Source organism: Scardinius erythrophthalmus (genome assembly GCF_964197995.2).
Source record: "Scardinius erythrophthalmus genome assembly, chromosome: 18".
Taxonomy (NCBI): domain Eukaryota; kingdom Metazoa; phylum Chordata; class Actinopteri; order Cypriniformes; family Leuciscidae; genus Scardinius; species Scardinius erythrophthalmus.
The window spans coordinates 36,799,292-36,814,615 of record NC_138238.1 but is presented as its reverse complement, the minus strand read 5'-3'; the positions used below and the strand labels follow the sequence as shown (position 1 = coordinate 36,814,615).

Sequence of the window (15,324 nt, the reverse complement as noted above, 5' to 3'; positions counted from 1 at the left end):
CTAAGAGTCAAAATTTAACACACATCAATCAGATCCTCAATAGATAGATAAAAGGGCCCAAATCAGTTTATTGCGTTTTGGAACAATGGATCCAGAAAGACATGAAGGAAGAGGGATAGGAATGAAGAGTAAGGGCAAGGACAAGAAGACAAGCAGTGTCAGATGAAATTCAAGCCACTCTAGTTGCCCATGTCTTTATCAATGGTATGACTATGAGGGAGGCTCGGCTACGAGTAAGGCCAAATTTGAGTCACTTTACCATCGCCACGAGAACCTTCAGAGAGGTGTGGTGGCAAACAAAATTCTATCACTGAATAAGAGACAAACATTTCCAATAGTCTTTGATGAGGTTTATTTTCTTGCAAGAAAAGGCCAGCAGTCATACAGTCACACAGAGTGTGACAGTGAAGGGAGGGCATCCTTTCTCCTAGTCTTGACTCCCAGAATGTTATCTTTCTTTATGATGATATTTCAACCATATGTGGAACAAGACATGTCCATCATATTGTCTCCTTGAGTGGAGGCCCTCCTGTTACGTCCCAACACTCTTTACCATTCCAATACAATTCGAATTCCATATTAGAATATGATTTGTGTGTGCTCTTTTACTGTCAAATGATGGTCACACACATCTTACTGTAAGTAAATATATATATAAAAAATAGAGGAAAGAGTAAAAAAAAAAGAAAGAGTAAAACAGGAAAAAAAAAGTTTTTGTGTGTGTGTGTTTTCTGTGTATGAATAAATATGTACCAATGTATATCCACTGGTTGTGTCTTTTGTGTTCATCAAGTGAAAAGGTTTGTGAGGGGGGAACCACAAGCAACATTACTCACCAGTTTTGGAAATGTTGTTTTGAATTTATTGCACCAGTGTTTTAGACTATGTTGTAGTGTGTGTGATTTTGAGGGCTTGTGTGTCCTGTCTGAGGGCAAAGTTTGGTTTTTCAGCAAGAGTGAATGGTTTTGAGTGTAGAGCTTCATTTTGACCTGAAAATAGGATGTTTGGGGAATTGGGTGAGACGTTATGGATTTGTGTTTACAGTTTTGGGAATACGAGGCATAGTTTCAAGAAATGTGTTTAAGCAATCGAGAAAAACTGTAAATTGTGTCATGCATTGATCATTAGTCAATATATGTGACTAATGAATGATCACTGAATGACACAATTTAAGAACAGAAACTGATACAAGAAATGCACCCCTGTACAAGTACAAATGTAGACATATTTTATTAATTTTACTCAGTCAGAAACTAGCCTTTTTGCTACACTCATTCACCAGTTACCTCACAAGAAAACACTAACTGCTTAAACTATTAAGTGAAAATACAGCAGTGAAAGCCAATGTTGCTGTTCAAATTGGATGAATGGAAGAGAAAAGAAAGATGAAAAGGAATGATGTATAAACAAAATAATAATAAAAACCTATAAGTGTGGATTAGAACCCACAACCTCTGACACCAGGGCCGGAGTGGGGCCACTTTTCAGCCCGGGAGTTTCAGGCCCAAGACCGGCCCACTTTTTCCATGGTGGAATTCCAAATTAGCACTTTTTTAAAATTGGATAAATGAAGCAACAGTTCAGCTCGTACTATTGTGTAGTTAGTATTAATACCATGGGTTAACAAATAATGTAAAGGTTAAATAATAATTCACTTAGACTTTATAAGAAGCATAAGAAGCAATTGCAACTTTTTCACACAATTCTGACGTTATATTTCGCAATTCTGACTTTATATTTCAATTCTGACTTTATAACACGCAATTGCTACTTTATATCACACAATTCTGACTTTATATCTTGCAGTTCTGACTTTATAAGCAATTGCGACTTTATTTCACACAATTCTGACTTTATAATTTGCAATTCTGACTTTATGACACGTTTTATGATTTTATATCACACAATTCTGACTCTATATCTGGCAGTTCTGACTTTATAAGCAATTGCGACTTTATATCACACAATTCTGACTTTATATTTCGCAATTGTGACTTTATAACACGTTTTATGACTTTATATCACACAATTCTGACTCTATATCTTGCAGTTCTGACTTTATAAGCAATTGCGACTTTATTTCAGGCAGTTCTGATTTTATATCTTGCAATTCTGACTTTATAAGAAGCAATTGCGACTTTATATCACGCAATTCTGACTCTATATCTCAGAATTCTTTATAACACGCAATTGCAACTTTATTTCAGGCAATTCTGACTTAATATCTCACAATTCTGACTTTTTAACACGCAATTGCGACTTTATTTCAGGCAATTCTGACTTTATATCTCGCAATTCTGAGAAAAAAAGTCAGAATTGCGAGATGTAAACTCGAGATAAAAAGTCGCAATTATCTTTTAAAATGTTTTATTCTGTGGCGGAAACAAAGCTTCCATAGCCTACCTCCTGGCCTCTTCCTCCCATCCATCCTCCCTGACGCGTACCGTTACGGCCGGCCCAGCTATCAGTAGGCGCCGGCGGTGCCGCGGTAGCCTCCCTGAGAAAACGTTTTGAAAAGACGGGCTATGGACCCAACCATTTCTAAAGGAGGGGAGGGGAGAACTCCCTCACATGGTACAACCCATGCTGAGTTGCGCGCTGTGGTGGCAGAATGCGGAACGTATCCTAATGTAACTAATGTGACATTGAAATGTAAAAAAAAAATAATAAAAAAAAAATTCCTCGACCGGCCCAAAAGTGAAGCGGCCCACCGGGAATACTCCCGATTCTCCCGATTACCCACTCCGGGCCTGTCTGACACGCTTGACGCTTGGTAAAAGTTCTGCCATTGGACCATTTGTGCGCGAGCCACACGAGAAAACACTGTATCTGCGCCACTGATCGCAGCGGCAACGAGCACTTTGATCACTTGATTTAAAAAAAACACATTTCAGCGCTAGATCGTCTCTTATTTAATAAATAAATAAATAATAATAATAAAAAAACGAACGAAATGAATGCTCTGCCAGTTAACTGGAGATGTTTTATTTATTTGTAGAATTGGTACATTCGTGCCGCGAGATGTTTTAAAAAGTGGTGGGGACAATATCGACCCAGGCAAAAAGTGGTGGGGACATGTCCCACCCGCAAATTACGCCTACACTTTTTAAAAACAAACTTGCACCACTGGCAAAAAAGGGCATGTGCTCTGCACAGGTTAAGCCCTGGTAACAGGTTGAGTTTTGGTGAGCAAGTTTGTCATTGTACTGTTTTTGCTAGTGCTTTTCATTAAGAATAATAATGAACCCATCATTCAAGCAATTTGGCTACTGCCCGAAACCCACCCCCTGGTGATACCGGTAGCCTATTACCGGTGTCGTCACACTTCGGTTAACCAGTAGGAAAATTTCCTCACCATCCAACCCTAATTCAACTGTCTGTCTAACCATGACTTGTCTAGGACTGCAGTAGCTTTCACACTTTTAATCTTTCAGAAAGTCTGTGTAGGAAAAGGTGAATCAAAGCAGAATGAATGTGTACAGACCGATTGCAGATATTAAGTTGGGCAATAAGCTACAAAATCCTTTCAAATTATAGTATATACCCTTATAGCAAATGCCTTAATAACGAGTTTCTTTAAATCTATAGTTACTTTCTTTTTAAATGAAACAACTAAAGAGTGATACAACTAAAAAAACTGATATCAGGGAGTTTACTAGGGCTCCTGTGCAACATGGTTAGTAGGCTATGCGTCATTTCTGTCAGGACCACTATCGTCAAATACGATTGACAGTTAGCATACAGTTAGGATTGGTATTGCAGATATCATTAATGTCAATATTTTAATGGACAACATAATTCGAGAATTTAGTCTGATTCAAAGGGGAATCAGAATGCCAAATACTGACTGACGAGAAAAGAAGCTGGGGATGGAGGAGGATTTATTAGCTCCTGAGAAACATGATTATACTGAAGGAGCTTATGATTGCTGTGATAGGCATAGATGTGTATCAGCAGAGAGTCAGCTGATGTGAGCTTGACTAACATGACCTGCCAGAACTAACGCTACGCTTGATAATTACAGACAGGCAATTGAATAAATATGAATGCATAAAGGGTGTATATAATGGACATTATTTGACATTTAGAAAATAGCCTTGGCTATTTGATCCACAGTGTGACTAATTCATTATTAGATGTGTAAGATTGCACACATAAAAGTTAATATTATGTATAGGCTAGGTTTATTTTTTATTAATTCGTTTTTTTTTTTCTCAACAGCTGTATTGAAGATATTACTGCCATCTGCTGAACACATCATTTTGAGGTAAACAACACTTTCCATTTGTTTTGCTTTTTCCCCATTTATTCAGAAATTTGGCACAGTCTATAAAATTGTTAGTCTTAATACATTTTTTCCATTCAAGTAAACATTCTGTCACAATCGATGGAAAAATCTAGAAATTAAGTCAAAAGAATTCTCATGTTCTGCTGTTTAAATAATTTCAGAATATGTAAGGCCGAATTGTAAATACAAAAAAATATAATGATTAATCATTCAATATAATGACTGTGTTTAGATTAATTAGTGCCTAATCAGCATCATTTCTTTCATGAATCATACTACTAAGCAAGTGACCCTGCCCGTTCCTGGAGCCAGAGCCGTAGTCATGCTTTACGTTAACTCAAAATGAAACTCCTCTCCTTCCACTGGCCATATCACTTTAGAGATTGGCCAAAAATACTTCTAAAATGTTACACACAGGCCCACTTTTAAACCAAAAGCCTTAATAGTGGGTGATGAAGTTTCAAAAATACATTAATGTGAGAGAAAGGGAAAAAAATGAAGTACCTGTTCTGTAAAGGAACAGCACAGGAATGCAGTGTGAAGGGGTGTGAGCATATATGAATAATACAGGGAGGGATCGAGGGAGTTAATGTGGTGTATAGGTGAGTGTGTGTGTGAGAGAGAGATAAAGAAGTGTGAAAGGGGGCAGGCCATGAAGGGCTGGTCCTGGTCCATCGTGGCTATAAGAGCAGAGCCCTGGCCTTCACATCTTTGAGGACATACAGGTTTTTTTCACACAGTCAGAGGAAGACATCCACACCGGGCTGAAAGATGGGTTGGCAGAAGGTCATGCTGGATAAGCTTGCACAGACTTTCCATATCCGCAACAAGCTGCTGCGCCAGGGATTGGCTGAGTGCTTGGGAACTCTCGTCCTGGTGGTGGGTATTTCTCCTTAATCAGAATTTAGTCACTTAATCACAACATCAGTAGTAATAGCAAAGCTGAGGTCGGTAGAAGTAAATAGAAATGCAGTTAGTCATATGGTCTGAAACGGCATGTTTATGTCTCACAAAATCTGTAATAATAGTCAAAAATAAGATTTATTTTTTAGTGCAATGTTACATGTTGAGCATCAGCTGTGGAATTGCACACTCTTGCTCTTTTCACTCAGATTGATGAAAAAGTCAGGGTCTAATGGGCACTTTAGCAAATGCAAGAACTCACATTTTCCTTAAGCAGTTAACTGAATGCTAGATTAATGCAAATTAGCATTTAAATCTGTAGGGTGTGGAGTCTTACACATCTTACATTAGCATGTTTTAGTTTACTGCAACTGGTCTTCAGTCCAAAAGACAGTTCAAAATGTACTCAAAAATGAAAATTCTGTCATCCAAACCTGTGAGTTTCATCTGTGGAACACAAAATAAGTATTTTTTTCTATACAATGAAAGTCAATGGGGTTGTTTTGGATCCCTCTGAGAATAGCAGGTTGCAGAGTTTGAAACGGCAACCTGCTATTCTCATCACCAGTTTAAAGTATATGTTGTGGCTCACAATTTGAATGCTTTGAAAGGCCTATACTCTTAGATGGGAAAATGATTATTCATAATGTGTGGTTTCTCAAACCGTAATTAACGCATGTTCTTATTTCACATCATTCACAGATGTTTGGCTGTGGTGCAGTGGCTCAAGTGGTACTAAGTGAAGGATCCCATGGACACTTTCTCACTATAAACCTTGCTTTTGGGTTTGCCGCTACCCTTGGAATCTTGGTTTGCGGCCAGGTGTCAGGTAGGCAAACTCCTCTAAAATTGCATCTTAAGCTGTTGTTGTGCATGGCTATAAAAACAGGACTGAGTTTTTATAAAAGATTCTTTGTGGATGAACTTTTTTTTTCTTTTCACCTTTAGGCGGACATTTAAATCCAGCAGTTACATTTGCTCTCTGCCTCCTGGGACATGAAAAATGGAGAAAGTTTCCTGTGTACTTTCTGTTTCAAACAATTGGATCCTTCTTGGGTGCCGCAATTATCTTTGCTGAATACCATGGTAGGCTACATGTTACGCAATATTAATGTTCTTTCTTGTCAAAAGTGTACATCATGTTGATCTTTTCTGACACTTTATTTTTTTTTAGATGCAATGTATGAGTATGCTGGAGAATCAAATCTGTTGCTCGTAACTGGGCCAAAAGCCACTGCTGGGATTTTTGCTACATACCCCAACCCTCATCTCACCATCTTAAATGGATTCTTTGACCAGGTCAGTTACTGCAGCTTGTAACTAACTTAAACGAATTATCAAATCTAAACCATCAAAGACATCCTCTGTAATGACTACGTTTTTATTTGTAAATATTTCAATTATATAGTTTTTATTTAATTACAGGGCACGACTATGAAATTACATGCCTTTAAAAATAATGAAAATAGAATATTTGATGTAAATTAGTCTATTACCTAAGGGCACATAGTGAAGGTAAAAACCATCCCCATGTTTCAGTAGGACAGGGGTGTCCAAACTCGGTCTTGGAGGGCCACTGTCTTGCAGAGTTTAGCTCCAACTTGTCTCAACACTCCTGCTTGGAAGTTTGTAGGATGCCTAGTGAGACCTTGATTAGCTGATTCAGGTGTGTTTAAAAGGGATTGGAGCTAAACTTTGCAGGACATGGCCCTCCAGGAGCAGAATCGACACCCCTGCCTTAGGGGGTTCCGTAAAGTATATTGAATATATTATTTTTATTATCTTATATATTTTTGTATATAAACCATAAATATAACCATCTTCACAGGTGATAGGCACTGCATCTCTTATTGTCTGCGTCCTGGCCATTGTGGACCCCTACAACAACCCGATCCCCCAAGGTCTTGAGGCCTTCACGGTGGGGTTCAGCATTCTTGTCATTGGACTCTCCATGGGCTTCAATTCTGGTTATGCAGTTAACCCAGCCAGGGATTTCGGGCCTCGTCTTTTCACCGCTATGGCTGGTTGGGGTGGTGAAGTCTTTACGTAATTGTATACATTCAATTCCCATAACATGAACATATTATGTACTGTGCAATGCTTTTCAAGTTTTTGCTTCCGTCAGTAAAAACTAATGAGAATTTCTATTTTGTTTTGCAAAAGTACCAGACAGTGTTGGTTTTTGGTGCCCATCTTCGCCCCCTTCCTGGGATCCATTATTGGTGTGATTGTGTACCAGCTAATGGTGGGGTGGCACGTGGAGGGAGAGGCACGGGACAAGAAGAATAAAGCTACGGAAGAGTCTTTGAAACTTAATGACGTCACCAGCAAGGATTGATCTGCGTGAATTCCATCAGCCCTCCTTAAATCCACATAAGCTTTCTGCTTATGAGTCTCATGGGTTCAAGGAATATGTCTTGTAGTACCACACAAGACTCCCTCTTCTGTTTCAGAGCGGATTCTGAGTCTTGCTGGCCATCAAATGCTGAACATTTCTAGATTTCAAACATTTTTCAAACAAGTCCATCAAACATTGTTGTTATTCTTGTTTTTTTTTCTATTGTTTTTTATAACAATGATTCTTTTTTTTTTTTTTCACACATCCTCCAGAAGGGAAAAAGGTGTTTCTTCAGCAACACGAATTATATTAATTCACTGTTTTGAAAAGTTAGTAACAATGTTGTGTAGTTAATCTAGTAGCAGTTCTACTAAAAGCAGGTACAATATTTAGCTCTCTTTCTTTCTTTCTTTCTTTCTTTCTTTTTTTCAGTGTAAATATTTTTTATTCTCATCTTCATTTAAAGCAGAAATTTTTCCTATTACATTTTAGGGATTGCAACTTAACGTATGCATTCAGTCGATAGTGTAGTAATCCTGACAATTGCATCATGACATTACAATCTTTAGACTAGTGTCATCATCCTCTTCTGTATCTGTTATCAGGTTAGTTTCCTAACCAATGTAATTGTGATTGAATGTTTTGAAGCAATTTATTGTTATATTAATAAAGATTTTTGTTTTAAAAGAAGTCTCACACTGTGAAGTTTTGTCATTTTTATGTTTAGTTGAAACCACCCTTTGTCGTTCCTTTGTCTTCAGGGATCTGCTCATTCATGTACTCCTCCAGGGTTGTTGGTGTTAATCTATATTAATTCAAAAAATGCCAAAGCCAGTAATTATCAAAAACGTCGCAAGAAGAATTAAACAAGCCTTATGACATAATATGGACCACTGGAGTCTTAAAGTATACAAAAGAGTAAGAACATTACCAGTCTCTAAGGTTCACATTCATATTACAGTTTTTCTCGATTGCTTAAACACATTTCTTGAAACTATGCCTCGTATTCTCAAAACTATAAACACAAATCCATAACGTCTCACCCAATTCCCCAAACATCCTATTTTCAGGTCAAAATGAAGCTCTACACTCAAAACCATTCACTCTTGCTGAAAAACCAAACTTTGCGCTCAAACAGGACACACAAGCCCTCAAAATCACACACACTACAACATAGTCTAAAACACTGGTGCAATAAATTCAAAACAACATTTCCAAAACTGTTAAGTTATGTTGTTTGTGGTTCCCCTCCTCACAAACCTTTTCACATGATGAACACAAAAGACACAACCAGTGGATACATTGGCACATTTTTATTCATACACAGAAAACACACACACACAAAAACTTTTTTTTTTCTGTTTTACTCTTTTTTTTTACTCTTTTTTTTTTACTCTCTCCTCTAATTTTTTTTTTTATATTTACTTACAGTAAGATGTGTGTGACCAACATATGACAGTAAAAAAGCACACACAATCCATATTCTAATATGGAATTCGAATTGTATTGTAATGGTAAAGAGTGTTGGGACGTAACAGGAGGGCCTCCACTCAAGGATACAATATGATGGACACGTCTAAGAATGTTCCACATATGGTTGAAATACCTAGAAAGATAACATTCTGGGAGTCAAGACTATAAGGAGAAAGGATGCCCTCCCTTCACTGTCACACTCTGTGTGACTGTATGACTGCTGGCCTTTTCTTGCAAGAAAATAAACCTCATCAAAGACTATTGGAAATGTTTGTCTCTTATTCAGTGATAGAATTTTGTTTGCCACCACACCTCCCTGAAGGTTCTCGAGGTGACGGTAAAGCGACTCAAATTTGGCCTTACTCGTAGCCCAGCCTCCCTCATAGTCATACCATTGATAAAGACATGGGCAACTAGAGTGGCTTGAATTTCATCTGAGACTGCTTGTCTTCTTGTCCTTGCCTCCTCATTCTTATCCCTCTTCCTTCATGTCTTTCTGGATCCATTGTTCTAAAACGCAATTAACTGATTTGGGCCCTTTTGTCTATCTATTGAAGGTTCTGATTGATGTGTGTTAAATTTTGACTCTTAGTGTTTCCACTTGGGTAATTGTGTGCTAACTGAGCTGAAGATGTGCTGACTTGAGTGAACAATATTGAATGCTGGTGCTTTCTAAATGACAACATGGTCTAAGCAATGAGAAATGAAGGGATTTGTGTGTAGAGTTTTGCAGTGACAGTTCAACAAATCTGACTCATGTGTCAAAACAGGGAATAGTGTTTATAGATTAGTGAAATGGGTGTGCTTTTTGATAAATGGCGTTATGGTTTTGAAATTTTAGTTAAAAAGCCTGGTTATAGTGTTTAAGCAATCGAGAAAAACTGTAAGTTTATTGGGAGAACATCTGGAGCCTGTACCATGAAGCCGGTTTAGGTGGCTAGCCAGCTATGTTTCAGTTTAGTTTCCGCCAACCCTGGGTTTTAGGTACTATGAAAGTAGCTCGGCTTTAATCGGTGTTCGTTGCCATGGTATCTTACGCTGCACGGCTATGAGATTAATATCCTGCCATGATTCAAAACTGAAAATAAAGTTCTGAAAGATTGAAACTAGTGTTCGAAAACTCAAAATCTTACAAAAAAACAGTTTTGCAAGATCGAAAAATAAGATTTGCAAGCTTGCAAAATGTAAAAAAAATTAAATATCTCTGCAAACATTATGTTGTTTTTGAGATTTCCTTCTACAGAACTGCAACATTTTTTTTACGATGTTGCGCAATCAATTTTTCAGTTTCAAATTTGTCAGTGTTCTCCCACTGTATTAGTTTGTTTTCCAGGGTTGAAACCTTGTAAATGGTGATCTGAAAACTGGTGTGCGAATGTGTGGAAAAAAGTTTTGAAACTCTGAAAAACTCTCAGAGTTTTGCAGGCTTGCAAAGTGGTAACATAATTTTGTTTTTGAGTTTTCCTTCTTCAGAAGCGCATCACTCTTTTTTACGGTGTTGTGCAATCATTTTTTCAGAGTTTCGAATTTGTCACTGTTCTCCCAGTGTATAGTTTGTGTTGAGAATTCCTATGGATCACATGACGTAGCCAGTCAGGGGAGGAGCTAAGTCTCCTCAGGTGCACTTAATCACTAGTGTTTGGTGTGTGCCAGATGCAATGGAAGCAGACTGTCCGTTCTTTCTCTCCTAATGAGAACCTTTTAGTTGATGTGTTCCTGACAATGTAAGTTTATGTTCTTTGGATTTGTTTTATAATGTTAATTCTTGAGATTCTGTTTGTGTCGAATTCTGAGATGTTCTATGTGATTACTTATGTTTCAGTGTTCTTACTAGTTTGATGTTGAACTGTTTAGGATTGGATTATGAGATTAATGATTTATTAGTTGAAGATCTGTGGTGTTAAAGATTCTGTTTGTTGTTTATTTGTTTATAGAAACCATACAACTCCTATATCAGACTCCTATCCTACGCTATGGCCTGATTCATGATCTGTTATAATAAATGAGTATGGACTGAGTAGCCTACTGAACGATCTGCTATTTTATGATTAATAAAAATGTTTTTAACCACTATTTTTAAGACTGCTCCTCCCTGACATCCGTGGGACACTTGCCATTCTACATTTATAACAATAATATCTTAGTCTAAACCTAAAGTAATCTTGAAAAACTACATATAATTTAAAAGCTTTCAGACTTCATATTTGAAGACTAATTATCAAAAGAAATGACAGCAGTAGTATCCCTTCGTTCGAGACACATCCTATTTTTTTACAGTCTATGGACACATCTCGCAAATTTTCCAGTTGTAATTTCGGTAACAATTTAAAATAAGGTTTCATATATTATTGATCTTTGTTAATGTTAACAATGTTTACTAATTATTAAAATAAAAAGTTGTATTTGTTAACATTACTTAATGCACTGCGAACAGCTAGTAAAACAAAGTTGTTAAAGTTTAAAAAAGTTATGAAGTTTAAGTTTATGAAAATTTTAAATATATAAAATAGGCTACTTGTTTTTTTATATATATATTTACAAACCATTTTCAACCCTACAACTTCAAGAAAATCAATGCTAAATATCTGGACAAGTTCTGGGCCAGATTTTAGGTTGATGTCTCAATAAATGAGCTTGAGATTTTATTGTGCGCAGTACCAAACTTTTCCACTAGATGACATCCAGACTCCACCGATGACTCTTCGATTTCCATATATGTTTTTAGTGATCTGAACCTTATATTTTCATACTATTCCAAATATTTATGAAGTAGACATCCTATTCAGAAATAGTTTGGGCAGAAATGTTAATATTTGATTTGAATTTAATCTCTAAAACACATAAAAATGTACGGAAAGAATCAAAGCGCGTTATAGTTTGCCTCCACATCACAAATGAAGAATCTATAGGTATTTATCTACTGCTGTAGCCTGGGTTTCCCCATGCTGCCTTAGTTTTTCACGCTGCTACAGCCTGGACACCATGGACCAGATTTTGAGAATGAGACGAGGTCTGACGTTAGCCAGGATACTACTACTGTCATTTTTTTTTTTTTTGATAATTAGTCTTCAAATATGAATAACAGTCTGAAAGCTTTTAAATTATATGTAGTTTTTCAAGATTACTTTAGGTTTAGACAAGATATTATTGTTATAAATGTAGAATGGCAAGTGTCCCACGGGTGTCAGGGAGGGGCAGTCTTAAAAATAGTTGTTAAAAACATTTTTATTAATCATAAAATAGCAGATCGTTTTAAATAGCAGATCACACGTTTCCGTGGCCACAAAGCGCACATTAAGAACGCGCGCTTTTATCGAAACGCACGCTTTTGACGTGCCAGTGTGGGAGCTGTCGATCAATCCCACCTTTCCAGTAAATACGACTTGTGACTGGACTGTACGTCAGCAGACAGCAAAGCATTGGCCAAGAGCAGATGGCCCTCCCTCCAGGCTTTTTTTGAAGTTGCGAAGTTGCGAAGCTTCATTTTCGCTCAGTCTGAGTTTCAGAGTAGAGCTGCGTGACAACGCTGCCACAAATCACGTGAGTCGCAAGCTCGCAACTGTGTGGACGTATCTCCGCAAAGTGGGTGTTGTAAACTCAGCTCTGAAAAAATAGTATGCAATAGGAGTGCTAATGTAATAAGTTTCGCCCTTTCGAACCTCAGTTTTCAGAGTTTCAAAACTTTTTTTCACCTATTCGCACACCCGTTTTCAGATCACCATTTACAAGGTTTCAAATCTGGAAAACAAACTATACAATGGGAGAACACTGACAAATTCGAAACTCTGAAAAAATGATTGCACAACACCGTAAAAAAGAGTGGTGCACTTCTGAAGAAGGAAAACTCAAAAACAAAATTATGTTTGCAGAGATGTTTTTTTTTTTTTTTTTTTTTTTACCACTTTGCAAGCCTGCAAAACTCTGTTTTCAGAGTTTCAAAACTTTTTTCCACACATTCGCACACCAGTTTTCAGATCACCATTTACAAGGTTTCAACCCTGGAAAACAAACTAATACAGTGGGAGAACACTGACAAATTTGAAACTCTGAAAAATTGTTTGTGCAACATCGTAAAAAAAATGTTGCAGTTCTGTAGAAGGAAATCTCAAAAACAACATAATGTTTGCAGAGATATTTAATTTTTTTTACATTTTGCAAGCTTGCAAAACTGTTTTTTGTAAGATTTTGAGTTTTCGAACACTTAGTTTCAACCTTTCAGAACTTTATTTTCAGTTTTGAATCATGGCAGGATATTAATCCCATTATAGCTCTGGGGCAGGTTATGTTCTGGATTCAAGATTTCAGACTTGACCAATCAGCTGATAGCAAAGAAACATATAGGTGACGTAACTTATTCCCAGTGTCTGTTGCAATGGCTTCACCTTTTCTTCCAAATCCTGTGGACATCTCAGCGCTAATTGTTTGACGAGCACTTCGTAGAGAGAGTTTTTAGGGACAGACAAAATCCATTTGACTTTCCTGATACTTGAATGAAAGATACAGATTTTCCGCGGAAGGAATGTCTTATCTTTGTGAACTTTGTAACAGTATTAGCTGTTACTTTTTTTTTTTTATATACTCACCACTAGGGGGCGCATGATCGTTAGAACCTCTTGTATTTAAAAGGGTAGTAGTATAGAAGTCAGTTAGTTTGGAAGAGGGAAGCATGGTTTTATCCAAGCACCTCCAGCAACACTCATTGGAGTCCTGATTGAGAAACTTTGTTTCCAGTTCAATCATGTAAGTTTTGTTCCTCCTAAATGTTGTGCAATTGTTTTCATTTGATTTATATAATATATGATAGATATCTTTTCTTTTTGTAGATGGACTCTTTATACGTTACTTTATATTTTGAGACTGTTGAATCCTGTAGTTGCTAAGGCTCAACTGAAATGGACATCAAGTGGTTTCTAACCAATGGATTGATCTCACTGCATTACCTTGTGGATTATCAAATATCCTAAGTACAAGAATTTGACTCTGTGGGCTGTCTAGTTTCTTTTTGTGGATTTCCTTGGATTACTGGAAGAGCATTTGAAGGATATTTTGGACTTGGACATCATCCTAAAAATGGACTATTTCAACTTTCTTTATAGTGATTCCATTAATTACTTAAAGAATCACTCAACTACAAGATGGAACTGATTAGATAGGGTTTTTTTTATTGTCATTTGTTTTGTTTTTTGATTAAGTCTTTCTTTACAGACCATTTGTGTGGATACTGCTTTCATTTGTTGAACTGGTTTCATTTCAAATCATTTTCATATAAATGCATTGTTTTGTTTATTTCTTCTGTTTCCTAAATTGATATAAAGGTATGAAAAGTTAATTCCTGTCTTTATTGTTTGTGGCTACACACTGGGGAACATATTAAGATTTTGCAGCAATACGTTCTTAGTTGGTGGGCCCCTCCTATTATTCAGATATATATAGCTGCATGCTACTAAAGTGGACAGTGGTTATAACTTCTTGAGCCGCACATAACAAATGTGACTCGTCGAAGCCATGCCCTTACTGTACCGCAAATGGTATGTATTGCGTTGCGGTTTTTTGCAAGTGATACTTGTATGCAGTCGGGGATGCAGAGAATCTACGGAAAAACACGGTCTGTCGAACCATTCGAAAGGTGGTCCTCGCTCTGCAGGAGTAGCCTACACATATCTTCATTGTGTTCCCTGGACATTTATCGACCATGTCCATAAAAGAGGGCTTTTATAAAATTGCCGGTAAGATATCTTGATAGGGTGACATCACATGAACAAATTTAACATTTCACACTCATTTTTTTTCTTCTTCAAAAAAGCATATTTCACACTTAGAAATCTATTATACAGTAGTCTGCAGTAGCTACCTGTTAAGAATGATTTTAAATATATATTTTTAATTCCTATGATAGGATTCCCTAGAGTCATAGGAGCAATAGACTTAGTACGTGAGCTGTATCGTTCAGTTTCGTTCCACCAAGTGGGGCACTAATTTTTCTTTTGCTCAATATGTTCAACGTTAATAAAAGGTATCCAAGCAAAAAGTTCTCCACGCATTTTCCTGCAGTTAATGAGAAAAGTGTATTTATTGGCGCACTATATTGATTGCGTATTGAGACGTCTAAAACGGTTGAGCTCGATTTACAACCAATCAGCATCGAGAATGTAAGTAGGTCACAGCCGAAATCAAGCCAATGTCACTACGCACATGTAAACAGAGGAGGACGTAAGCAGCGCATCTTCATCTGATAGCGGCGATCAAGCTCGATTAACACCCGTAAAGTGTATTCTTCATGTCGGAAAAGATGGTGGGAAAGGTCTGCAGCCCTTTACTGAAG

General features: G+C 37.1%; 1 protein-coding gene across 1 annotated transcript; it reads left to right on the top strand.

Annotated features, from left to right (window-relative positions):
• Positions 1-5,059: 5,059 nt before the first annotated feature.
• Positions 5,060-7,529, top strand: LOC308706437 (aquaporin-3-like; the record flags this gene model as incomplete). The annotated part of the gene is made up of 6 exons (XM_081392072.1): positions 5,060-5,167; positions 5,894-6,020; positions 6,140-6,277; positions 6,366-6,490; positions 7,020-7,237; positions 7,355-7,529. The coding sequence occupies 6 exons, from the start codon at positions 5,060-5,062 to the stop codon at positions 7,527-7,529; spliced, it is 891 nt and encodes a 296-aa protein (XP_081248198.1).
• Positions 7,530-15,324: the final 7,795 nt, after the last annotated feature.